This window comes from Rhineura floridana, chromosome 18 (assembly GCF_030035675.1).
Source record: "Rhineura floridana isolate rRhiFlo1 chromosome 18, rRhiFlo1.hap2, whole genome shotgun sequence".
In the NCBI taxonomy this organism is placed as follows: domain Eukaryota; kingdom Metazoa; phylum Chordata; class Lepidosauria; order Squamata; family Rhineuridae; genus Rhineura; species Rhineura floridana.
The window spans coordinates 24805832-24831226 of NC_084497.1; the positions used below are offsets into that span (position 1 = coordinate 24805832).

Sequence of the window (25395 nt, forward strand, 5' to 3'; positions counted from 1 at the left end):
CCTTTTAATTGAGACTGACAGCCATAATCCCCATAAGGCAAGGATTTGAATTGTTCTCTCAGTTGAAAGAGCTCCCTTCTCCTCCCCCCTCATGACCAGTCTTCCTGTGATGTCTGAAGCATGACAATTTTTTGTTGTGATGTGACTGGATCCCAGAACAGTCTTATATTCAAAATTTTATATTTAAAGAAAATGTATATATATATATATATTGTTATGTGCCTTCAAGTCGATTATGACTTATGGCGATCCTATGAATCAGAGACCTCCAGGAGCATCTGTTATAAACCACCCTGTTCAGATCTTGTAAATTCAGGTCTGTGGCTTCCTTGATGGAATCAATCCATCTCTTGTTTGGCCTTCCTCTTTTTCTATTCCCTTCTGTTTTTCCCAGCATTATTGTCTTTTCTAGTGAATCATGTCTTCTTGTTATGTGTCCAAAGTATGAGAACCTCCGTTTCATCATTTTAGCTCCTAGTGATAGTTCTGGTTTAATTTGTTCTAACACCCAATTATTTGTCTTTTTCGTGGTCCATAGTATGCGCAAAGCTCTCCTCCAACACCACATTTCAAATGAGTTGATTTTTCCCTTGTTGGGAGTTGTTTGCAGTTCAGCAACATCTGGAGGGTCAAAGGTTCCCCACACCTGGACTAGGTGCTTTAAATGAAAGCATGATCTCTATCTATTTCTCCTCCCCCTCCTCTCTTGGGTTGACAGTTGTTGGGCCACTGTCCGTGGTGGTCACACTGAGAATCAGCATACTAGACTCCATAGGCCGCTGGTCTGGTGCAACTGGGCTGCTCTTGTGGCCTGTTATGTTCCCCTGTTGCTAAGCAACTGCAAAGGGCATCTTCCCATAGCAAATGGACATTGACTGCATCACCTATGGCTGTATCTTGATTCCACCACATGTGGTGGTGGGACATATCTCTAGGTGGGTGCCTTTTCACCTGAAGGTAGAAGTCCTGCTCTTAAACTCCAGGGAAGGAATCCTTTCTTAACCATGAGAGGACTTTATCTCTGGCGCGAGAGGCCATTGGGAGCTGCGGAATCGCCTTTCTGGGCGACTTGCGATAAAAGGTTAGGATGTAGGATTTGGTATCTAATCATTGGTATCTAATTGTCTCTGAAGGCACAAAGGTTTGCCAGATAATAATTGTATGTTCTGAAAATGCGTGATTACTGTGTTGGTCCTTGGAGCTGAAATGTTGTGTTGATATCTCATAGTAGTGTTTATGACTATAAGAACATCCGAGGAGCCCTGCTGGATCACGCCAAAGGCTCATCTAGTCCTGTTCTCACAGTGGCCAATCAGATGGCTCCAAGAAGCCCACAGGCAGGGCATGAAGACAGCCGCCCTCCCTGGCTGCCTGGATCAAGCCAAAGGCCCATCTAGTCCAGCCTCCTGTTCTCACAGTGGCCAATCAGATGGCTCCAGGAAGTCCACTGGTAGGGCGTAGAGACAGCAGCCTTTCCTCTCTATTATTCATAAGAGCCTGGTTGCTGGATCAGGCCAGAGGTCCATTTAGACCAGCAATTCCCAATGTGGGCGGTAGCGACCCCCTGGGGGGCGTTACAGCCTTTCAGGGGGGCGTTGGCGTGACTACAAACTTTAGGGGGCGTTTGGGTTCATTAGGGGGCGTTGACATTTGGCGGTCTGATGCGACAGTTGAAGCATTTAAGTTTAATTTTATTTAATGCACAAATCATTAATTTTTAAACTGTTTTGTCCCCAGTTAGAATGTATTTAATAGTCTCACTTCATGGAAATAACACTATAAATAGTGTGTGCTCTAGTAAAGAAATTCTGAATAGCGGCCAGTGTCATATCAAGGAATGGGGATATTAGCCATGCCCCGGCACTAGGTAATGGTCCGTTGCTGTCTTGAGGGATGTTGGAACCAATCATGAGAGAGTGTTTGATAAGCTGGGTGTATTGGTGGAGGGCACATTCTTCCAATGGATGAGTGCCGTGTGCAAACGGGTGACGCAGACAGTCAGTTATTCGCTGGTTTTCTTCAGGAATGGGACACACTCACTACCCGTTGTTTCTGTGATGTTTAAATGAACTTGTTTAACAAAACAATGCCGGTAAACTGAATGAATTTGTTGTTAAGTAACACAGATATACTCCAGATATTGTGAAGTTAGCCGAAACTCATCAAGCTCAAGGATCACACTAGTATTTTATAATAAATCTCATTTTATTTACTTTTCTATAACTATGTATGTATATTAATAAATCATACTAAGAATTCAATGTGTGATCTAAGCGCAATAAAAAGGCATGATAAAAACGATCAGTAATAATCATTGAAAATACCTTTTATGCATTACTCATATTTTAAGGGAAGAATAGGAAGCATTGCCATATACTTAATCTGAGGGGGGCGTTGGGCACAAAAAGATTTTGCAAAGGGGCGTTGGGTCGAAAAAGGTTGGGTAACGCTGATTTAGACCATCTTCCTGTTCTCACAGTGGCCAACCAGATGGCTATAGGAAGCCTGCAAGCAAGACCGATCATGTTGCTTGGTGTCACTCATTTTGATAGGTAACACATACCCCTAGTGGTATCTAGTATTTGATAGCTTCAGAGAGAGTGCATATTTGATGGCCACCATAACACTGTGAGGAGCGCTGGCACAACTAACGGCGCACTCCTCTGTGCGTTTACTTAGAAGTAAAATCTATGAGTTCATTAGGGCTTGCTCACTAGCAAGTGAGTTTTGGATTGCAGACATAGATGTTGAATGTTGCAGCAAAAATTATTCATAATTAATATTCGTTATTATTCTACTCAGAGTAGTCCCATGGAAATTAACGGACCTAAGTTGGTCATGCCCATTAACTTCACAGGGTGGTGTATCCAATGCTAGTCCTATTCAGAGTAGACCCATTAAAGTTAATAGATGTGACCAACTTAGGTTCATTAATTTCAGCGGGTCTACTAGCATTGTATCTAGCATTGGATACAAGGCTGGAAGACTTTCCTCTTCCATCAACCCTTTTAAACAGAGATGTTTCGCAGTCTGTGTCTGCATTGGAATTGTGCTTGGGTGTTGGGTTCCTCGGGGAGAAAGGGGGGGCTATAAATTTAATAAATAAAAAATAAATATTTATTATTCCTATTTGGATCTTATATCCCATCTTTCCTCCACTGATCTTGAAGCAGCACGCTTGGTTCTTTCCCCACCTTTTGATGCTCACAACAACCTTGCGAGGTAGGTTAGGCTGAGAGACAGTGACTGACCCAAGGTCACCCAGTGAGCTTCACGGCTGAGTGGGACAAAAGAATGTTTCGAATGTTGTTTCACAATCTCTTCGCTGTGTTTTAAAATTGCGATTGAAATGTTTTTAATTGTTTTAAGTATGTTTTTCTTTTTCTTGTTAAATTGTTTTGTTTGTGTTAGCTGCCCTGAGCTCCTGCGGGAGGAAGGAAGTGATATAAATTCAGTAAATAAATAGTAATAAGAATAGTAAGACGTGAACCACAACCCCATGCTACTACTTCAGTTCAAAATGTGAATGGCGGAACTGGACACATTCCTCCGGCGTTACAAGTTTATGAATATTTGTTTTGTCTTTAATATAAGGGAGCCCTTCTCTTCCAAGCCAACGGCTGACATACTTCAGTGACAAATGTGATAGCCACTTTGATTTAAAAAATACAATAAATTGTGATCTTTTCCAATTTGTGCTGGGCCCTTGAACCAATGACATTTCCCACTGTTTTTAACTGACGATCCTCTGGTTTTGCGTGTTAAAAGAGTGCCCATTTAGTACTTCATCCATCACAGCCCAGCTTTGGCTTGTTCAGTGTTGCTGACAGTGTACTTGAGATGGCAGAGATGTCTCCTCTGCAAGTATTTTTAGTTCCTGATCTAATTTTAAACCTTTGCAATGAGAAGAGGGAGAGGAACTGAAATTTATAGGTGATTTCTGCTTGCGTTTCCCCGTTTTGAAACTTTATGGTGGAAGGGAGTATATGCTCATGCACAAAAGACCTTCACACAGAACTGTGTATGTCAGCTGCTGTTTCCTGGAGTGCTCAAGTGCCATCAAGCAATTGATGTTGGCCACTGAATCCTGTTTCCTAAAGCAGTGTCTCAAACGGTGATCTTGCGGCCCACTGGCGGTGGTCCTATGTTCTTATTCATTGCTTCTCCCGGGATGTTTTCTAAAAGTCTGCGTCTGTGTTAGAATTGCTTTTTAATATGTTTTTAAACCGTTTAAAAAAAAAAGTTTTTCCTCTTTTTTTTTTTAAAGATGTTTTGAAAGCTTTTTTAAAGAAATGTTTTTAAAGATGTTTTTATGATATTTTAAAGTGTCTTTAGTGCTTGCTGCCCTGGGCTTCTCCTGGGAGGAAGGGTGGGATGGATAGGTAGACAGACAGATACATACATTGATTGATTGATTGATTGATTGATTGATTGGACAAATTCATGGAGGATAAGGTTCTCAGTGGCTACTAGCCCCAATGGCTAGGTTCTGCCTCTGCTTGGTACTATGCCTCTGAATACATGTTGGACAGCCATCTGTCGGGAATGCTTTGATTTGGATGCCTGCATTGAGCAGGGGGTTGGACTTGATGGCCTTGTAGGCCCCTTCCAACTCTGCTATTCTATAATTCTATGTTGCTGAGCCTTGCAAGTGGGGAGAGTTGCTGTTGCGCCAGCTCCTTCTTGTGAGCTTTGTAAAGGCATCTGGTGGCTACTGTGAAAACAGGATACTGGCCTTGATGGCAGCAGAAAGCCTCATCTTATGTGCTTATATCACCCAGGGAATTATTTCCCTCTTAGAATATATGGCCCCATCTGCACTATACATTTGAAGCTGTTATCATGCCACTTTTAAACAGGCACAGCTTCCCCCAAAGAATCCTGGGAACCTTCGTGTGTTAAAGGGGGCTGAGAGTTGCTAGGAGGATCTTCCCCTCGCAGAGCTGCAATTCCCAGAGTGGTGTAAGAATCAGTCCTTCTTCCAAGGGAACTCTGGGAATTGTAGTTCTGGGAGGGGGGGAGGGGTCTCCGAATAACTCTCAGCATCCTTCCCAAACTACAGTCCCCAGGGTTCTTTGGGGGAAGCCATGCCTGTTTCACGTGGCAGGATACTGCCTTAAAGACACAGTGCAAAGGAGGACCTATGATATCAGAGAAGAACCAGGTGCAACCGTCTCATGTATAATAATCCTGCTCCCGCTCTCCCTCCCGACACGCTTTTCAAATCTGTGTCTTTCTGCATCTCCTGTAGGTTTGGCCAATGCTTTCCCCTCTCTGCCGTGGGCCGGCAAGCTGGCCGTCCCTTTGAGGTTGCTCATGTCTGGCGATGGACTTTGACCCCTACGCAAGCATGCAGGTTGGAATGCGGGTGGTCCGTGGCATGGATTGGAAGTGGAGCAACCAAGACAGCGGCGAAGGCAACGTCGGGACGGTGGTGGAGATCGGCCGTCAAGGCAGCCCGACCACGCCGGATAAGACTGTGGTTGTCCAGTGGGACCAAGGGACTCGCACCAACTACCGGACCGGATTCCAAGGAGCCTATGATCTTCTTCTGTACGATAATGCACAAATAGGTATTCTTAGCATTACTATTCCCAGTATTATCTTTCTGTTTGTTATATGCCTTCAAGTCGATTATGACTTATGGTGACCCTGTGAATCTTTTTCGGATATATTCATAGGGTTTTCATAGTGAGAGGTATTCAGAGGTGGTTTACCATTGCCTTCCTCTAAGCCTACGGCACCCAGAATTCCCAGGCGGTCTCCCAACCAAGTACTAACCAGGCCTGATCCTGCTTAGCTTCCGAGATCAGACGAGATTGGGCGTGTTCAGGGCAGTATGGCCGTATCCAGTATTATCTATTTATTCTTTATTACATTCATATCCTACCTTTTCTCCAAGGAGCTCAAGGTGGCATCCGGACATGGCTCTCCCCCTCCCGATTTTATCCTCACAACGACCCTGTGAGGTAGGTCAGGCTGAGAGGCAGCGACTGGCCAAAAGTGAGCTTCATGGGCAAGAGGGGATTTGAACCCTAGTTTCCCAAGTCCCAGTCCGAGACCCTAACGGTTGTACCACACTGGTTTGTATCAAGATTGCCATCAATATTATCAATATTGCTATTCAATATTATTTATTTATTTATTTATTAAATGTGTATCCCGCCCTTTCCCCCAGAAGGAGCCCACAGCGGCAAACAAAAACACTAAAAGCACTCTAAAACATCTTAAAAACAAAACATCTTTTAAAACATATTAAAACAAAACATTTTTAAAACATCTTTTAAAAAAATAGCTTTAAAAACGTCTTAAAAGGCAATTGCAACACAGATGCAGACTGGGATAAGGTCTCTGCTTAAGAGGCTTGTTGAAAGAGGAAGGTCTTCAGCAGGCACCAAAAAGGCAATAGAGATGGTGTCTGTCTAATATTTAAGGGGAGGGAATTCCAAAGAGTAGGTGCCACCACACTACAGGTCTGCGTCCTATGTTATGTGGAACAGACTTCCTGATAAGACGGTATTTGCAGGAGGCCCTCACCTGCAGTGATCAACTGGGTATATAAGGGATAAGACGGTCTTTCAGGTATCCTGGTCCCAAGCTGCATAGGGCTTTGTACACCAAAACTAGAACTGAACTTGGCCTGGTAGCTAATGGGCAGCCAGTGCAATTTTTTCAGCAGCTGGGTGACATGTTGACATCAGGCTTGCACCTTCGCTGTATTTTTTGGCACCTGGTTAAAACATTTCTGTTTATACAAGCCTGTCCAGACACATTGATGTCTTTTAATCTCTCTTGTTTACCGCTGACTTTAATTGTCTTTTGAATGTTTCTAATGACTTATGTTTAACTGATTTAACTGATAATTTTAATATTTTTTGTAAACTGCTTAGATGTTTACATACAAATGGCAGATTAATAATAGAAAGATAAACTTTATTTTTTTATTTTATCAGTATTATCTTTATAAATACAGTTTTATCGATATTATTTTATCATCATCATTACTATTTATTTCATGTCTGAATTGCTTCCTGTGAAGCATCCCGAAGCAATTTACCATATAATAAAAACACACACATATTTATGGTAATTAGATATATGAAAAGTGTTAAATCAATTACATGTATAAAAATATGCAGAACCTGAGCGCAACAGCGCTCTCCGCACTTGTGATTCCCAGCAACTTGTATTCAGAAGCATACCGTCTCTGACAATGGAGGTGGAATATGTGTGTTGTGGCTAGTAGCCGTTGAGAAGCCAAACCCTCCATGAACTACTTTAATCCCCTTTTAGAGCTACCCACTGTTTCTTGTGGGAGCAAATTCCATAGTTTACCTATGTGCTCTGTAAACAAGTGTTTTCTTTTGTTTGTCCTGAATCTTCCAACATTCAGCTTCGTTGGATTTGTAGTATTACAAGAGAGGGAGGAAAAACTTTTCCATATCCGCTGTCTCCACACCCTGCATGATTTTCTGTTTCTCTGTCAGGCCTCCTCCCCTTTTTCGCCTTTCCCTCTAAACTAAAATGCCCCAAATGTTGTAACCCTTCTGCCATCTGGACATTTCTCTGGCCCCTTGATCCAGCTTGGGTTGCTGAAACCCCTTTGGCGGCGATTAATTGTTTCTCTCTCTCTCTCTCTCTCTCTCTCTCGGTTAGGTGTCCGCCACCCCAATATAATCTGCGACTGCTGCAAGAAGCATGGGATCCGTGGTATGCGGTGGAAGTGCAAAGTCTGTTTCGATTATGACTTGTGCATGCAGTGTTACATGAACAACAAGCATGACCTCTCCCATGCCTTTGAGCGCTACGAAACGGCTCACTCGCAGCCGTAAGTGCCCTGACTCCCTTTATTTTTGTGCATCGTCTGTTTGGATTGGGGAGGGTGTACGCTTTGGCTTGTGTTTCCACTGTGGCGCTAAGTAACCGTCCTGTCGGTGCAAGGATTTATATGAGTGGCGCAAGGATTTATACTCGCTGAACGGGGCCTCTCCCACCCTCTCTTCACCCCATGCCTTTCCCAAATCTACTCCGGAGGGTTGAGGGAACCCGCAGGACGGGTTTAGAGGGTGTGTGGTGGGGGGAAGAGGGGAGGTTCTTGTGTTTATGGGACACAATGTAAATCCTTGTGCTTATTGAATGGATACTTAGGCTTGTATCCAGTGTAATGCTTTCCTTTTAGGCCTGATCCTATGTCTATTTTACTTCAAGAGTGGGGAGGTATATCTGGCCAGTGGAGAGAGGTACCGAGTGGGGTACCGCAGGGCTCAGTCCGGGACCCAGCGCTCTTCAACATTTTTATTAATGACTTGGATGAGGAAGCAGATGATACAAAATTGGAAGGGATATCTAATACCCTGGAAGACAGAAACAAAATTTAAAGGGATTTTGAAAGGCTGGAGCATTGGGCTGAAAACACCAGAATGAAATTTAACAGGGATTAAATGCAAAGTTCTATATTTGGAAAAAGAAACCAAATGCACAGTTATAAGATGGGGGATAATTGGCTCAGCAATACTACATGTGAGAAGGATCTTTGGATTGTTGTTGAACACAAGCTGAATATGAGCCATCAGTGTGATGCGGCTGCAAAAAAGGCAAATGCTATTTTAGGCTGCATTAACAGAAGTATAGTTTCCAAATTGTGTTAAGTATTGGTTCCCCTCTATTCGGCACTGGTTAGGCCTCATCTTGAGTACTGCATCCACACTTTAAGAAGGATGCAGACAAACTGGTTCAGAGGAGGGCAACAAGGATGATCAGGGGACTGGAAACAAAGCCCTATGAAGAGAGCCTGAAAGAACTGGGCATGTTTAGCCTTGAGAAGAGAAGACTGAGGGGAGATATGCTAACATTCTTCAAGTGCTTGAAAGGTTGTCACGCAGAGGAAGGGCCAGGATCTTTTCTCTATCATCTCAGAGTGCACGACACAGAATAATGGGTTCAAGTTGCAGGAATCCAGATTTCAACTGATCAGGAACAACTTCCTAACTGTTAGAGCAGTACGACAATGGGACCAATGACCTAGAGAGGTCGTGGGCTCTCCAATACTGGAGTCGTTCAAGAGGCTGCTGGACAGCCACCTGTCGGGGATGCTTTAAGTTGGATTTATGCACTGAGCAGGGGGTTGGACTTCATGGCCTTGTAGGCCCCTTCCAACTGTGATTCGCGGGCCAAGTTTGATAGGTAGTGTAAAGCTGGAAAAGCACATGATGTGGACATGTTCAGCGATAATCCTCTTTTTGGTCTGAAGTTGTTGTGAAGTATCAGTTTTGTCCTGGAGAAGTCCTTGATATTTGCAGATGGTCATGTGCTTTTACATCGATAGTCAAGAAATCAGAAGAAGGCGAGGAGTGGGGAGGGCAGCTGTGAGAGAACTAGAAAGATCCTCAAATGCAAAGATGTGTCACTGAACACCAAAGTCAGGATCATTCAGACCATGGTATTCTCGATCTCTGTGTGTGGATGTGAAAGTTGGACAGTGAAAAAAGCGGATAAGAGAAAAATCAACTCCTTTGAAATGTGGTGTTGGAGGAGAGCTTTGTGCATACCATGGACTGCGAAAAAGACAGATAATTGGGCGTTAGAACAAATTAAACCAGAACTATCACTAGAAGCTAAAATGATGAAACTGAGGTTATCATACTTTGGACACATCATGAGAAGACATGATTCACTAGAAAAGACAATGATGCTGGGAAAAACAGAAGGGAGTAGAAAAAGAGGAAAGCTAAACAAGAGATGGGTTGATTCCATAAAGGAAGCCACAGACCTGAACTTATAAGATCTGAACAGGGTGGTTCATGACAGATGCTCTTGGAGGTCACTGATTCATAGGGTCGCCATAAGTCGTAATCGACTTGAAGGCACCTAACAGCAACAAGTATGGGGGTTGAGAGTCAGTGTGGTGTAGGAGAGTCAGTGTGGTGTAGTGGTTAGAGTGTTGGACTACGACCTGGGAGACCAGGGTTCGAATCCCCACACAGCCATGAAACTCCCTGGGTGACCTTGGGCCAGACACTGCCTCTCAGCCTCAGAAGAAGGCAATGGTGAACCCCCTCTGAATACCGCTTACCATGAACACCCTGTTCATAGGGTCAACATAAGTTGGAATTGACTTGAAGGCAGGCCCTTTCCATTTTCAGAACAGGGTTAACGGCAGGAGAACAAAAGCGGACTTTGCAAACCCTTGTGGTCACTAAGAGACTTAAACTTCAAGTCTGGAAGGTTGAACACCCATCGTCAATTATGCAGTGGTCTGAAGATCTCACTGCCCTTGCTGCATTTGAACATATTTCTGATAGACGTTAATTTCATGCTGTTGATGGCTTATAGCGATTTATACGTTTAAATTAAGATGGATCTATTGATGGTTATTGTATTATCAAAATGAACTGATGAGAGGTGTTTTCCCTTCACTTTTTTCCTTTCTCCGTTTTTCTTTTTTGTTAAACTTGCTATAAAAAAAAATATTAAAAAAAAAGTGACAGATGGGCAAGGCCACCCAGCTGTCAATCGACTGACATCACAATGATGTCAGGTGAGCCTTTTTGGTGCGCACACGTGATCCTGCTCTGCCCAGCAGTGGTGTAGTGGCAAATTCTGAAGTGCAGGTCATACGATAAAGTGAGCTTTCAGTCTCTGACTTCGTTTAGAGTTCTCTTGATCGATGTCTGCGGGGGGAAAGTATGTCTCCTTGAGGTTCAGCAAGAAGACGACCGTGATAGCTTCCCGAAGACTATTCTCAGTGGCTAACAGACTGCCCCCATGCCGATTGGCTTGGAGGACCCTGGAGACACAGGGTCTCTGATCCCAAAATGTAAGGGGCCTATGCCCCTCCCACAACCCCAGACGATTGCACCCCTGCTGTGTAGCTCGGAGTACTTATTTTTGCTTTGGGAGGAATGTGCTTTACTTGGAGAGGAAGGTCCATGTGATGGCCACCAACTTGGACAGTTTGACAAATTCACGGAGGATAAGGCTGTGCTCCATCTCCATTGTCAGAGGCAAGCACAGACTAGGGGTAGCCAACATGGTGCCCTCCAGATGTTTTGGACTACAGCTCTCTGCCACAGGCAGTACTAGCTAGGACTGATGGGGGTTAGAGTCCCAACATCTGGAAGAGTAACATGTTGGCTACCTCTTCTGCACACATAATGCATCATTTGAGCTTTAAACCTGAGCTTTCCAAGATTCTCCGGGGTTGTTTTTTTTTTTTTTAAAGCAAGTTTCTAGTCCTTAACAGTTATAAACATATCATCGGAAGCCTGTGAGCAACCTCTGGCAAATCTCTGTCATGTGCGAAAAGGGAGTCTTTTGATTGCTGAGAGCAATGAGCAAATCCGCCCCGGAAGGCTTTGATGGATATGTGCATGAAGAAATGTCGCAAGTGTTGCTTTGGTCTATCCAAAGTCTTCTTTTGTAGTCGGGTTAATGCTTCTTGCAGTGTTTGGCTCATAGGCAGAGTCTCTCTGTGTTTTCCCTGTGGTCCCAGCTTCAAAACCAGGTTTGATAGATGAATATCCCTGGATAATTTGTTTGTGCCGACGAGCTTGTACAGAATCAGGAGGGGGACTGTTTCGTCTCCTAAGACCCCGATAACCAAACGGTAACCTTGAACTGAGCTGTGTTTGCCCAGCAAGGAGTCAGAGCAATGCAATTTTAATCTGTTTTGATTTGTTTTGTTTCCAAATCCCGGATACCAGCCGAGGCTATTTAAGAGTGCCACAGTCCTCCCCTGGAGGTGTGTTTAATCGCTGCAATATTGCTTTTAATAACAATTTTAATTAAGATCTTCGTTTTCGAGATAATGGGCTGACCCAGAAATTTCAGCTCTGTTGAATTTCTCTGCCTTTTCCTGGTTGGCGATTAGGAGGAAATTGCTGTGCATAGATTGACAGGAGGGGAGCCCTCCAGGACAAATTTTGTTTCTGGGAACGGGCAGGCCTGAGGTGTCTTTTCATTGGACTCTGAATTTTTCCCTGCAATCTGTTTATCCATTTGCTTAGAAGATGCTGAGCCACGGAAGAAAACATCGGGGAGGGGGGGAGAGCAGGGAGGAGAACTGAATTCGAAAACAACCCCAAATTGCACTCAGAATTAAGGCTGCGTACACACACCATGCATTTTAAAAGCATGTGGCTTCCCCCAAAGAACCATGGGAGCTGTCGTTTTATCCCTTGCAGAGCTGCAATGCCCGGCACCATTAATAAAATATAGTTCCCAGGATTCTTTGAGGGAAGCCACGTGCTTCCAAGGTGCTTTAAATGGTATGGTGTGTAACGCAGCCGGAGTCTGCCAGTTAGGATGGTACTGCATCCTACTTTACAGAGAGCTGTCCTCTGTTTTTGAAGGAGTCCTCTGTTTGAAGGGTTGCCCAGTCGAAGTCTGGTTTCAAGATAGTGAACTCTACAAAAAACTAGAATGGGGTAGCAGGAGCTTGAAGTTGCTCATCAATGTTCGGTTGCCCTAGCTCCACCTACGGCTGGGCTCTGGGCCAGTTCCAATGGAGGTCAGCTACCGCTGTTCTAACCACTACACCGCAATGGCACTCTGGATCTTCCGAACCCTGATGCTAGCGTATGTTTGGGCTTGCTGACAGGAGAAAGCTCTCCTACATAAGAAGGGTATTTAATGGAAGGAAATACGGTATTGAATTTGGAAGAGAACTGTTTGAAGCATGTATGTGCGTGAGCTCCTGCCTACATCAGCAGAGCTCAAATCAGGCTTTGTATGAGCAACTGGAAAAATTGTGTGTCTGTTTTTTTTCCTTCTCTTGCAGAGTCACCGTGAGCCCACGGCAGAACTTGCTACGCATAGCCCTGAAGGGGACTTTTCAGGGGGCAAAAGTGGTTCGGGGCCCTGACTGGGAATGGGGTAACCAGGACGGTAAGGAGCTTTTGGTGCCTTGGGGAAACGTTCCTCATTTGTGGTGTGGGCAGAGGAGGGTTTTGCTTTGTTTTGTTTTTAGAGGATCTCTCTGTATTCAAAAAGGATGTGAGATTCTCCCTAGTGGATCTGCAGAGTGGTCCTTGGGAAACCCTTCTGCATATCATACATTTTATTTCATAAACCCAAGGGCCTTGATGAAATGTCAGGGCCAAGCTCCTGGGCTGAATTCTTCCCTTCTGTTTTTTAAAAATGATAATCCCTCCTTAAAGAAGTATTAGCAGGCCAATTGATGTAAGAAGGCCTCGTTTCCTGTTCCGCCCTGTATTCGTCGCATGCAGCACTGTTTCCGTTCCACTGCAGTTTGTCTTCTGCTAAAAGCTACCTTATTTGCCTTGCTGTCCCCTGTAGCGCAATTACGTAATTTACATAATCTGTGTAATCACGTAAGTTACACTGCCATTACCTTATTCCGCCCCATTCATTTCACTGCAAAAGAAATGCAATGCAAATAGCAGGGGGGAAATGTAATTGGTTATGTGTCGTTTGTGGACTGAAAGCAACAATAATGGTGAAAACTGGACTGGTTTCTGTTCCGGATGTGCGTCGAATAAGTGAACTTTGGCAACTTCCACTCCTCTTTCTGTTTTTTTTTTTTTTTTTTTTGAATTCTCCGAGATCCCTAACATGTCGGGAAAAAGACCATACTTGAATCCTTCTTCCCAACTGCCTGCAGTGGGACCGTTCCAGCAAGGGCTACTCAGTGGCATTTATAGAAACCTAAGAAGAGCTCTGCTGGTTCAGGCCAAACCCCATTTAGTCCAGCATCCTGTTCTCATGGTGGCCACCCAGATACCCGTTATGGGAAACCCACAAGCAAGATGCAAAGTGTGTGGTTAATGGCGCTTCTATGGTGTTGGTATGAATTCTACTCTTATGCTCACTGATGCATAGATCTACTGGTTAGTCCTATGTACATTCATGAACAAGGGCACTGTGTAACATAAAATCACATTCATAGATTGACAGTTGGTGAAGCTGTTCAGTGTAAATTTCCTGCCGTCTTTGGGATGAATTAAACCGTTTCATCTGTTTAGCAGTATGAACATTTTCCACATTTAGAACGTCCCCTATTTCTCAACTGAGAGTTGTTAGGAAGGCCACCTGTTCTCTCCTGACAATTCCCAGAGTGGCTTAACAATCCATTCTTCTTCCCAGGGAATTCTGGAAACTATAGTTCCTCAAAGGGAGTAAAGGTCTCCTGGCACCTTTTGCAAGCTACAGTCCCCAGGGTTCTTTGGGAGAAGCCATGACAGTGCTGTAATACTTGCTTTAAATGTCAAATGCAGATGCTCCACGAGCTAGAGGGAGCCCCAGCTGACAAAGCGTCAAGGCGAGTTAAGCAGCAGGGCGAGTTCGGCAGCAGGGCGAGGAGGCCAGGGCCCCCCACTCTGCCCGTCTGTTCCCTGACCTCAACTAAACCGCAGTCTCCAACCCATTGACGTAATAAACCTTAAACAAAACTATGCAGGTAAGAAGCCAGCAGGGGTGTGGGGGCTTTCCAGTGTTTTGCACCGCCTGCAGCATGTACGACTATCTGCCTGTTGGACAGAAGTCGTGGGTGTGCTCTCGGTGCAATGAGCTCCTGGCTCTTCGGGAACGACTTCATTTCCTTGAGGCCAAGGTGGCGGACCTGGAAAAGCTGAGAGAGGCAGAGAGGTGTGTGGAGGAGGCCTTCAGGGACGTTATAGCTGTGTCCCACTCCAATGATGATAGCTCTCCTGCTATCATGGAGAACGATGGTCTCGGGGAAGGAGAGCATCCAGCTGAGGAAGAGGGAAATGATCCCTTAGAAGGGACCCATTCCTTGGGGGATGAGCAGCTATCCTCTCGTGCTGAGGATATATCTCCAGGGGGTGGAGGGATCCTTGTAGTGGGTGATTCAATCATTAGGAACATAGACAGTGGGGTGTGTGATGGGCGTGTAGACCGCAAGGTGTTTTGCCTGCCTGGTGCGAAGGTTGCGGATATCGCCCGTCGTCTAGATAGTTTGGTAGACAGTGCTGGGAAGGAGTCAGTGGTCGTGGTGCACGTTGGCACCAACGACATGGGGAAATGCAGCCGTGAGGTCCTGGAAGCAAAATTTAGGTTGCTAGGTAGGATGCTGAAAGCCAGGACCTCCAAGGTGGCTTTCTCTGAAATGCTACCAGTTCCACGCGCAGGACCAGCCAGACAGGCCCAGCTTCGCAGACTCAATGCATGGATGAGACGATGGTGTCGGGTGGAAGGGTTCGGATTTGTTAGGCACTGGGGAACATTTTGGGACAAGCCGGGCCTGTACAAAAGGGACGGGCTCCACTTGAACCAGAATGGAACCAGACTGCTGGCACTTAAAATTAAAAAGGTAGCAGAGCAGCTTTTAAACTGACTGAGGGGGGAAACCCGACAGGAGCTGAGAAAGGTCCGGTTCGGAATAAACCTTCCCCCTGGGATAAAAACCAAAGAAATGATGAAATTTTAAAAGGGGTAGGCCTAGAAGTAGGCATTGTGAGAGCAGGGGCACAGGATATAAATTCAGAAGAGCAAAATTACCACAGGCCTAACCACAAGTGCCAAAGACACTTGAAGAGAGACACTGCTTACAAGTGCCTGTACGCTAATGCTAGCAGCCTCCGAACCAAGATGGGAGAACTGGAGTGCTTGGTCTTAGAGAAGAGCACTGATATAGTGAGCATAACCGAGACCTGGTGGAATGGAGAAAACCAGTGGGATACGGTTATCCCTGGATATAAACTATATCGGAAGGACAGGGAAGGACGTATTGGTGGCGGAGTCGCTCTATACGTGAAAGAAGGCATTGAATCCAGCAAGCTCGAAACCCCAAAAGAGGCAGACTCCTCCACAGAATCGTTGTGGGTGGTGATACCGTACCCCAGGAGGGACTTAATACTGGGAACGATCTATCGTCCCCCTGATCAAAATGCTCAGGGAGACCTTGAGATGAGATATGAAATTGAGGAAGCATCCAAACTAGGAAATGTGGTAGTAATGGGTGACTTCAACTACCCAGACATAGACTGGCTGCATATGTGTTCCAGTCATGACAAAGAAGCAAAGTTTCTAGATATTCTAAATGACTATTCCCTAGACCAGTTGGTCATGGAACCGACCAGAGGGACGGCAACCCTGGACTTAATCCTCAGTGGGGACCGGGACCTAGTGCAAGATGTAAGTGTTGTTGAACCGATTGGGAGCAGTGACCACAGTGCTATTAAATTAAACATACATGTAACTGGCCAATTGCCAAGAAAATCCAACACGGTCACATTTGACTTCAAAAGAGGAAACTTCACAAAAATGAGGGGATTGGTAAAAAGAAAGCTGAAAAACAAAGTCCAGAGGGTCACATCACTCGAAAATGCTTGGAAGTTGTTTAAAAACACTATATTAGAAGCTCAACTGGAGTGCATACCGCAGATCAGAAAAGGTACCGCCAGGGCCAAGAAGATGCCAGCATGGTTAACGAGCAAAGTCAAGGAAGCTCTTAGAGGCAAAAAGTCTTCCTTCAGAAAATGGAAGTCTTGTCCGAATGAAGAAAATAAAAAAGAACACAAACTCTGGCAAAAGAAATGCAAGAAGACAATAAGGGATGCTAAAAAAGAATTTGAGGAGCACATTGCTAAGAACATAAAAACCAACAACAAAAAATTCTATAAATACATTCAAAGCAGGAGACCATCTAGGGAGACAATTGGACCCTTGGATGATAAGGGAGTCAAAGGTGTACTAAAGAACGATAAGGAGATTGCAGAGAAGCTAAATGAATTCTTTGCATCTGTCTTCACAGTGGAAGATATAGGGCAGATCCCTGAACCTGAACTAACATTTGCAGGAAGGGATTCTGAGGAACTAAGACAAATAGTGGTAACGAGAGAGGAAGTTCTAAGCTTAATGGACAATATAAAAACTGACAAATCACCGGGCCCAGATGGCATCCACCCGAGAGTTCTCAAAGAACTCAAAGGTGAAATTGCTGATCTGCTAACTAAAATATGTAACTTGTCCCTCGGGTCGTCCTCCGTGCCTGAGGACTGGAAAGTGGCAAATGTAACGCCAATCTTCAAAAAGGGATCCAGAGGGGATCCCGGAAATTACAGGCCAGTTAGCTTAACTTCTGTCCCTGGAAAACTGGTAGAAAGTATGATTAAAGCTAGATTAACTAAGCACATAGAAGAACAAGCCTTGCTGAAGCAGAGCCAGCATGGCTTCTGCAAGGGAAAGTCCTGTCTCAGTAACCTATTAGAATTCTTTGAGAGTGTCAACAAGCATATAGATAGAGGTGATCCAGTGGACGTAGTGTACTTAGACTTTCAAAAAGCGTTTGACAAGGTACCTCACCAAAGGCTTCTGAGGAAGCTTAGCAGTCATGGAATAAGAGGAGAGGTCCTCTTGTGGATAAGGAATTGGTTAAGAAGCAGAAAGCAGAGAGTAGGAATAAACGGACAGTTCTCCCAATGGAGGGCTGTAGAAAGTGGAGTCCCTCAAGGATCGGTATTGGGACCTGTACTTTTCAACTTGTTCATTAATGACCTAGAATTAGGAGTGAGCAGTGAGGTGGCCAAGTTTGCTGACGACACTAAATTGTTCAGGGTTGTTAAAACAAAAAGGGATTGCGAAGAGCTCCAAAAAGACCTCTCCAAACTGAGTGAATGGGCGGAAAAATGGCAAATGCAATTCAATATAAACAAGTGTAAAATTATGCATATTGGAGCAAAAAATCTTAATTTCACATATACGCTCATGGGGTCTGAACTGGCGGTGACCGACCAGGAGAGAGACCTCGGAGTTGTAGTGGACAGCACGATGAAAATGTCGACCCAGTGTGCGGCAGCTGTGAAAAAGGCAAATTCCATGCTAGCAATAATTAGGAAAGGTATTGAAAATAAAACAGCCAATATCATAATGCCGTTGTATAAATCTATGGTGCGGCCGCATTTGGAATACTGTGTACAGTTCTGGTAGCCTCATCTCAAAAAGGATATTATAGAGTTGGAAAAGGTTCAGAAGAGGGCAACCAGAATGATCAAGGGGATGGAGCGACTCCCTTATGAGGAAAGGTTGCAGCATTTGGGGCTTTTTAGTTTAGAGAAAAGGCGGGTCAGAGGAGACATGATAGAAGTGTATAAAATTATGCATGGCATTGAGAAAGTGGATAGAGAAAAGTTCTTCTCCCTCTCTCATAATACTAGAACTCGTGGACATTCAAAGAAGCTGAATGTTGGAAGATTCAGGACAGACAAAAGGAAGTACTTCTTTACTCAGCACATAGTTAAACTATGGAATTTGCTCCCACAAGATGCAGTAATGGCCACCAGCTTGGATGGCTTTAAAAGAAGATTAGACAAATTCATGAAGGACAGGGCTATCAATGGCTACTAGCCATGATGGCTGTGCTCTGCCACCCTAGTCAGAGGCAGCATGCTTCTGAAAACCAGTTGCCGGAAGCCTCAGGAGGGGAGAGTGTTCTTGCACTCGGGCCCTGCTTGCGGGCTTCCCCCAGGCACCTGGTTGGCCGCTGTGAGAACAGGATGCTGGACTAGATGGGCCACTGGCCTGATCCAGCAGGCTCTTCTTATGTTCTTATGAGGCCAATGACTTGGGTAGATTTAGGTTACAGCCCAGTGCCTCTATATATCCTTTGCCACTACTACAATCAAAACCACAGAATCAGAGTCCTAGTGGCAGGATTTTTTTTTTTAGCATCTCAACTTATTAAGCAAGTGGATTTCCAAAATATGCTCTCGCACCCCCTGAGAAAATACCGTTCATTTTTTATTTTAATTCCAAAATCTTTGCTCGTATAGTCAATTTTCTGCTTCTATTTAAATGAATTTTTAAAATCTCTTGAATAACGCCTCGCACCCCTAGAAAAAGTGTCTCGCAGCCCCAGGTTAAGAACCAAACCACTGCTTACAGCCTTGGTAGTTGATGTGGGCAGCGGAGTGTAAACCTAGAACGTCCGTATCGCGGGGCCACACTTTTCAGGGTGGCCAGCCGGCTTCCCAAACGTTTTCTGTGGTTGAAGTCTGCCAGCGTACTTCGTTGTGAGTTTTTGAGTGCCTTTGACACCGCGTGCGTGTGGTTTTTTTCTCTCTTCACAAACAGGTGGCGAAGGCAAAACCGGGCGCGTGGTCGACATCCGTGGCTGGGATGTGGAAACCGGGCGGAGCGTGGCTAGCGTGACGTGGACCGATGGCACCACAAACGTGTACCGAGTCGGACACAAGGGCAAAGTGGACGTGAAATGCATTGCGGAAGCCTCGGGGGGCTTTTACTACAAGGAGCATCTCCCCAAATTAGGTACGTGCGGGACCCTTTTTGGTTTTTTAGCCGTGGGAAACATGCAGTATCGTTTGTGCATCCATGGGGTTTGCTACTGGTCTCTAACAGCAAACTGTTTGGGGTGCAGTTTTAAACACAGGGATGTGTTTTTAAAAAGAGCTTTTTTAAAAAAGAAAAAAATGCTACTTTGGGAGCCCAAGGGAAAATCGGAACATCGTTCCTTCTATATCCAGTGTTCAGTCTGTGAGTGCCGTTCCTTTTGCAGGTAAATGGCACTACGCACACACAAATGGTGTGCTTGTATTATAAGAAGGTTTTGGGAACCCCAAGTTTGCAAAAGTCCCATAAAAATAAAATAATAAACATAAGGGGGGAAACTCTGAATAGAGAAGACCTCCGCAAAACTGCCTGGCGAGCGTGCTCAGTGCCCATGGATTGCTGACTGATTGCAGGGGTGTGGGGAGGTTAAAGGAAACCCAGGAGGGAAGGGGAATTGAACGGCAGCATTCCACGCTGCAACCTTTTTGTTGCAACCCTATTCCTAGTTTGTCCCGGAGCCGGTGCGGTGTAGTAGTTAGAGTGTTTAGCTAAGGACCTGGGAGACCAGTCTTGAGATCCCCGCTCTGCCATGAAGCTCTCTGGGTGACCTTGAGCCAGTCGTTGGCTCTCAACCTAACCTGCCTCACAGGGTTGTTAGGAGGAGAACATCGGGGAGAACCACGTACCCCACCTTGAGCTCCGTGGAGGAGAGGTGGGATAGAAACACAATAATAAATAAAAATATTGTGTCTCTTGCGAGTGGCAATGGCTCTCCAAGATCTCCAGCAATAGAAAGCTAGGTGTCACAGGCTAAGTGTAGGTGAGCTTTTTCTTGTGAAGGGTTAATGATCCATAGGGGAAGTCCTTCGGGGGCAGTAGATGATAGTGGTCAGAGCTTGCAAGGTTGCAGACTACTTTATCTTTCTCTGCCCCCTGGTCCTGTCTCCTTGATCTCTGCTCTCTCTCTCGTTTCACCATGCACCTGGGGCTAGTGCCCCCATGCGCTGGGAAAGGAAGCAATTAATTCCCAGAGTGGCAGAGTCCAGAAAGTTGAAAGACACTGAGGGCCACATGAAATGAGGCTGGGGGCCATATTCTCCCCACCCCAGTTGCAGGCAAACCATTTCTAGCCCAGCAGCCCTTGCTGTTCTGTGTTTTGATGCCGAAATGTTGTCACGCGTGTAATTTAGAAAGTAAATTGCTCGCTCTTTTTCTCTCTCTACAGGTAAGCCTGCCGAGTTGCAGAAAAAGGAGAGCACAGATAGGCACCCGTTCCAGCACGGGGACAAAGTAAAATGCCTCTTGGACATCGACATCTTACGGGAGATGCAGGAAGGGCACGGGGGCTGGAACCCGAAAATGGCCGAGGTAAGATGCGTCACTGGTTCACATTGTTTTGTTCCCATCGGGACACTGACCAGGGATTGTATCTGCTGTCCTGCTTGGAGAAAACTCATTGAAATTAATAGACATAACCAACTTAGGTCCATTGATAGAATCACAGAATACTTGAAAAGGGTCTATGAGGTCATCCAGTCCAACCCTCTGCTCAGTGTAGGAATCCAGCTTAAAGCATCCCCAACAGGTGGCTGTCCAGCAGCCTCTGGAATGTCTCCAGTGTTGGAGAGCTCACCACCTCCCAAGCTAACTGGTTCCATTGTTGTACCACTCTGACAGTGAGGATGTTTTTCCTGATGTTCAGTCAAAATCTGGCTTCCTGTAACTGGAATATCAGTGGGTCTCCTCTGGGTAAAACTTAGTTGGATGCAACCCGTGGTTTTGAGTCGTTCAGAAATTTCCAAGGTTCAGGCGGTAGTCGCTGTTATACTTCATGTGGCCCCAAACTGCACCACCCGCAGAGAAGAGGCAGGTATCACCAGGCTTGAAAAGGGGGAGGGGGGATCGGAGGTTTGCAAAAGTACGAAAAATATTGGGAGGGAGAATCCTCAACTGGGATGAGCCTCAGAAACAGCTCAAGGAGACTTGAGTGCCCTTAGGTGGCCACAGAATGCTGACCTACTTTGGTCAGGGAGGAGTGGAGTCCTGAGCTGGAATCCTGAGCAGGGAATTCTCCCCGCTGCAACATTTTGTTGCAGTTCCCACTTGTGCTGCCATTTCCCTTTTACACAATGAGGTTCAGCCTGGATATATTCCACTTTGGGAGCATTGTCTATTAAATGCTGCTGTCTGTGCGGCCTTGCATGTTAAAAATTGTTCTTGCTTTGATCCGTGAATGTTGTTCTGACCGCCAACATCAGCAATAAATCATTTTGGTCGTTCAGAAATTGTTTGCGGACAGGGAGGGGCTGTTGGCTTGCCGCAAAGGGCAGAAGGCATTAGATGGTAAAATCGTACATATCCTGCTTTCGAGTGACAGACTTGGGATCTACCGGTGAAGGGCGGGCTATTACATTATTTTATTTTCTCTCTCCTCCCCCCCCCCCCCCAAGTTCATTGGCCAAACAGGAACTGTGCACAGGATCACAGACAGAGGAGATGTCAGAGTCCAGTTCAACAGTGATACCCGCTGGACGTTCCATCCAGGTGCTCTGACCAAGGTGGGTGAGGCTGACATAGCCTGGTGACGGATGTAAAATCTGGCATAGTTCCTAGGGAGTTGGGAAAGGGGGATGCAGCAACAGGAAGAGAACATTTCGCTTAGGGCCCCTCCAGACTGGTGTTCTATTATTGCGGGTGTCTGCCGCAACATGTCGTTGATTTAATAACAGTGCATCAGTGGTGGTTTATTCTGGACCGTCCACACATCATTCCGCTTTATCAGTTGTTCTACGACACTTCCTCCGTGTTCTTGCATTATTGCCGCCCGGAGGGGCACTTTCGCACTACCGTGCAACTAATGTGCTGTAAAAAGTAAGCCAGGACGTCTGTGGTGTAAAAAAAATTGCCGGATTTCAGCAGGAAGTTACAGGACACCCACTGACTGGAAATGAGGCGGTGAGTCCACCCTGAAGCTTTTGCAAGCATGGAAGAGCCGGTTCGCATATAACTGCCCCAAATCCATCATGAGCACAAGTAGTCATGAATGCACACACACACAAAAGGATGTGGAGGGGGCCCTTAGACTGTTATCAAGGGACTGATCCTTACTGCTTCAACCAGTTTTTTTTCTTTATTCTTTATTTCCCAAATTAGCAGCTGAATAGCCTCCTTCCGTAGGGCAGTTTGAAAGGTTCAGCCTGCCATCTTGATTCAAAATGGCTTCCAGTTGTATCCAAGCAGAGACAAAAGCCTGCTCCTTCATCTCAGAAGCCGGCCATGCAAAATGAGGTTTTGAAAGGGTGCCACCCGTCATCCTGATTCCAAATAGCTGCCCTGGGCTCCTTCTGGGAGGAAAGGCGGGGTATAAATTTCATAAATCAATAATAAATAAAACGGCTCTCACAAAAATGATGGCTGGGACTGGCAGGAGCTGGCATCGAAAACATCTGGAGGGCGCCCAGTTGGGGAAAAGGCTGCATGGATTTAGTTGTTTATAAAATACATATTTTAATTTTTTTTCTCCATTGTTGCTTTTCCTCCACACACTGGAAGAAGAACCAAACGGACTTCTTTTTTTTTCTTTTTCTTGTAGCTCAACACCTTTTGGGTTGACGATGTTGTCCGGGTGATAGATGATATGGAAAGAGTCAAGCAGCTGCAAGCTGGTCACGGAGAGTGGACAGATGAGATGGCCCCTGTGAGTGTCCTCCTGTTCCAAGACAGTGCAGTTATTTCAACCATCCAATCCATGCTTTTACCCCTGCCTCCCCTCTCTCCCCCCCCCGTCGTGTGTTTAAATTTTAATGCCGGTCACCAACGAATGTTCTTAAAATGGTGGCCGCCATCGTTCAAACAGAGCAGTGAAGAAGGCTGATCAGCTGGTAGAGGAAGGTCCATAGCTCAGTGGTTAGAGTGGGTGTGGGGAACCTTTGGCCCTTCCAGATGTTGCTGAACTACAACTCACATCATCGCCGGCCAAGCTTGCTGGGGCTGATGGGAGTTGTAGTTCAGCAACATCTGGAGGGCCAAAGGTTCCTCGCTGTCGTGTTAAAACATCTGCTTTGCGAGCAGAAGACCCCAGGTTCAGCCCTCAGCATCTCCAGATACAGTTAGGAGGGACCCCAGTCTGAAGCCCTGGAGAGCTGCTGCCAGTCCGTGAAGACAATATTGAGCTAGATGGACCAATGGTCTGACTCAGGATAAGGCAGCTTCTTGTGCGGAGAAGGGTGAGGGTTAGGATGCCTGATGCCGACTCAGATCATTGGTCCATCTAGCTTTGCAGTGTCTACACTGACTGGCAGCAGCTCTCCAGGGCTTCAGACAGGGAATCTCCCAGCCCTACCTGGAGATGCCAGGGATTGAACCCGGGACCTTCTGCATGCAAGGCAGATGCTCCACCACCGAGCGAAGTGGCATGTAACATTTTTTTGCAGTTGAGTCCTACGCACGTTTATTCGGAAGTAAGTCCCACTCTGTTCAGGGAGGCTTCCTCCATCGTAAATGGAGTTTTAGTATTAAGAATTGCAGCCTTACTCGACTGATTAGATAAATCAAGTTTTAAAACCTGCAAAACATACGATGCATCTAAGCATATTTCCTCACTGTGTGCAGTGAGGCTTACTCGCTAGTAAACCGCTTAGAGATCTTCTGTCGAGTAAGCGGTATATACGTTTGTTAAATAAAATAAGACTAAGTGTGGCTTTTAGAAGGATTGTAGCCATGCTAAATTAATTTATTAGATTAAAATCAATTCTTTAAAAAAAAAAAAATCTCCAAAGCCTACATTGCCGGTTCTAAAACCAAAGCACAATTTGTTTCATTTTGTTGTTGTTGTTGTAGTTCACAGGCAGAATTTTAATTTGCTTGCAGATTAATTGCATTGGTTTTAAATTGATTGGATCACTGATGTGTTCCTGAAGACCTTTTAAATCTGGGAACATCCTAAAGCAGAGAAGCTTTCAAAAAAATCTCTCTCACAATCTACACATCATGCAGACTGCTCTCCCTGTTGAGTTTTCAGTGACCTGTTCCATAGCACGTCACACTTTTTCTGAGAAGGAGGTCATTGACTACCCCTTCCTCTAAAAAAAAGTGTCTGGCTTCTTTTAAGGCTTGCTATCTTGGAATCCTATATACCAAGAGTGGGGGACCTTTGGCCCTCCAGATGTTGCTGAACAACAGCTCCCATCAGCTTTGTCCCTTGGCTATGCTTGCTGGGGCTGATGGGAGTTGGAGTCCAGCAACATTTGGAGGGCCAAAGGTTCCCTGGATCTGCTATATGCAAATAACAAACCTCAGAGTATGTAGCTGGACGGTGCCATTGACGCCAAACCGGGAGGTATCAGCAGACTTCGGTGAACCCTGAAGTTTGCATTGGTACAAAAAACTATTTAGAAAAAACAGTCCAATGGTGACTGAACATGCTCAATGGACACAGAATTCTGACTGCTATTTAGGGCAGGGGGGCGATGAAATGGCATATCCTGGAAAAGGGTATGGCTGGCTGGCTGGCTGGAACTGTAAACTGCCTGACACCACAGTGTAACGTTTGCGGCTTTGCTTACTCTTAGGCCAAACTGGAAGGGTGAATAACACCAAGGAGATTTCTCTCCTGCCCCCTCGGCTCTGAACGTTCCCTTTTTCCTTTTGCAGACCCTGGGGCACATTGGCAAGGTGATCAAAGTGTTTGGAGACGGGGATTTGCGGGTGTCTTTCACAGGCCAGTCCTGGACCTTCAACCCCGCCTGTTTGACAGCCTACCAGAGGGAGGAAGACGCTAACCTCATGACCACTGAGGACGCCAAGGAATCTAAAAGTGAGGATTGCGGAAGGAAAACTTACCCTACACCGTGCAACGAGGGGAAAATCTAGATGATGCTTCGCTTAAGATCATAAGAAGAGTCTTGCTGGATGAGACCACAAAACTCAAGATTCTATTCTATTCCCCCGAGCTATATAGGACGCTGTCATATGAGTCACACCATTGGTCCATCTATCCCAGTATTGTCTACACTGGCTGGCAGAGGCTCTCCAGGGTTTCAGACAGGAGTCTCTCCTAACTGGAGATGCCGGGAATTGAATCTGGCACCTTCTACGTGCAAAGCAGATGCTCTGCCACGGAGGTCCTGT

General features: G+C 45.5%; 1 protein-coding gene and 1 pseudogene across 8 annotated transcripts in view; one reads left to right on the plus strand and one right to left on the minus strand.

The window, feature by feature from the left end:
* The window catches only part of MIB2 (MIB E3 ubiquitin protein ligase 2), a 57091-nt gene that overhangs the window by 17542 nt on the left and 14154 nt on the right, over positions 1-25395 (plus strand). For all 8 annotated transcript variants that reach the window (XM_061600833.1, XM_061600828.1, XM_061600827.1 and 5 more), the window contains 8 exons: positions 5252-5573; positions 7657-7828; positions 12779-12885; positions 19051-19245; positions 20492-20634; positions 21717-21824; positions 22859-22963; positions 24919-25081. In XM_061600833.1, coding sequence (XP_061456817.1) covers positions 5327-5573; positions 7657-7828; positions 12779-12885; positions 19051-19245; positions 20492-20634; positions 21717-21824; positions 22859-22963; positions 24919-25081 — 1240 coding nt within the window. In that variant the 5' untranslated portion in view covers positions 5252-5326. The remainder of the gene's footprint in view (positions 1-5251; positions 5574-7656; positions 7829-12778; positions 12886-19050; positions 19246-20491; positions 20635-21716; positions 21825-22858; positions 22964-24918; positions 25082-25395) is intronic.
* On the minus strand, positions 5733-5851 carry LOC133373011 (5S ribosomal RNA; annotated as a pseudogene).